The sequence below is a fragment of the Charadrius vociferus genome, unplaced genomic scaffold (genome assembly GCF_000708025.1).
Source record: "Charadrius vociferus isolate BGI_N301 unplaced genomic scaffold, ASM70802v2 scaffold259, whole genome shotgun sequence".
NCBI lineage: Eukaryota > Metazoa > Chordata > Aves > Charadriiformes > Charadriidae > Charadrius > Charadrius vociferus.
In genome coordinates this window covers 4,523,903-4,525,478 of record NW_009661368.1, presented here as the reverse complement: position 1 = coordinate 4,525,478, position 1,576 = coordinate 4,523,903, and the positions used below count along the sequence as shown (strand labels likewise).

Sequence of the window (1,576 nt, the reverse complement as noted above, 5' to 3'; positions counted from 1 at the left end):
CGTCCCGGGCGGGGCGAGCCAGGACATGGTGGCATGGAGAGGTGGTGGCCCGGAGAGGGTGACACGCAGCAGCGTGGCCTGGAGAGGGCGAGCGCGACACGCGGGATGGGGGGAAGCGGGCATGCAGCGGGGGGGGGGAGCCTGCGGGGTGCTATGCAGGGGGATGGGTGCCATGCAGCAAGGTGATGCTGCGGGTAGTGGCGAGACACCCATCGGGGGATGCTGCGTCCCCCGGTGCTGCAGGCAGCCAGGAGACCCTGATTTGCAGCCAGGCACTTGGTACCTGGCCGCATCCTGCGCCCACAGGCTTGGCTGTGCTGTGCTGGGGGGTGTTTTCACCCTGCACCAGGGCACGCTCCCAGTCTGGGGCACCCCGGCGTGCCCAGCGGTGGGGCGCCCTGGCTGGGCAGCTCCCCTTCTCATCCCAGCCCTTCTCTCTGGGCAGATGATGTCCCTCCGCCACCCGCACCTTTCGCGCACCGTGTCGTCACTCTACGGTCTGCCAGTGTCAGCTCCCAGTACAACCTCAGCTCCAAGGAGATCCTGGGAGGGTAAGGATGGATGCCCAGCTTTCCCCCAGCACTGCCCCAAGCTGTTGTCCAGGCTTGGGCAATGGTCCTGGGTCGATGGGACTTCTCTGGCCACGATGTGTTGGTGCCTCAGGCAGGATGGGTGCAGAGGGGAGCATGAGGCAGCATCCTGGAGCAGTGTGGGGGTCCCCAGTAGCCTGAGTGGCTGATGGCATTGACATCTCTCCATCTGTTCCTCCCCAGGGGCAAGTTCGGGGAAGTTCACACATGTACAGAGAAGCAGACGGGGCTCAAGCTGGCGGCAAAAATGATCCGGAAGCAGGGCGCCAAAGACAAGGTCTGACCGATGCCGGGGCGGGGGGCTCCTCCTGGCCATGGTGCTACCAGCAAGTGGCATGGCCGAGGTGGTGGGTGGCAGTGTCATGCCCCACGTGTCCCTGGTGCTGTGACACATCCTGTCCCAGTGCTGGTGGCTCGGTCAGGGGTGACACCCCATACCACCACGGGGCTCCTTCTGCAGGAGATGGTGCTGTTGGAGATCGATGTGATGAACCAGCTGAACCACCGCAACCTCATCCAGCTCTACGATGCCATTGAGACACCCCGAGAGATCATCCTCTTCATGGAGTTGTGAGTGCCAGGGCAGCGCTGCATGGGACCTGATGCCTGGATGAGGGGCACCATCATGGGGGATGCTCCAGAGATGGAGCAGATGTGCTGGCCCCTCACCAAGCAGAAGGAGTTGGCCCCAGTGAATGTCCCTCACATTGCCCATTCCCTCTTGGGCACCTCCTCATCTCATGTTGAGCTTGGAGGCAGCCCCAGGCTCTGCCTGGCCAGGACAGCATCTCCTTCCATCGCAGCTTCGTTTAAGGTGGACATGACTCAAGTCCTTCCCACACAGCTCCTTTTTCCCCTGCCCACTTGCTCCAGGAGTCTGGGGCTGTGCTGGGGCTCTTCTGCTCTACAAAACCCAGTGGAGCTGGGATGTCCCGGGGTTACCCTCCCCGCATGCCTGCCTTCGGGGGGGTGTCTAATCCCAGCAC

The 1,576-nt window shown here is 63.2% G+C and overlaps 1 protein-coding gene across 1 annotated transcript in view; it reads left to right on the top strand.

Moving 5' to 3' along the window:
- The window catches only part of MYLK2 (myosin light chain kinase 2), a 7,987-nt gene that overhangs the window by 2,359 nt on the left and 4,052 nt on the right, over nt 1-1,576 (top strand). The window contains 3 exon segments of the mRNA XM_009893544.1: nt 446-551; nt 774-867; nt 1,051-1,160. Coding sequence (XP_009891846.1) covers nt 446-551; nt 774-867; nt 1,051-1,160 — 310 coding nt within the window.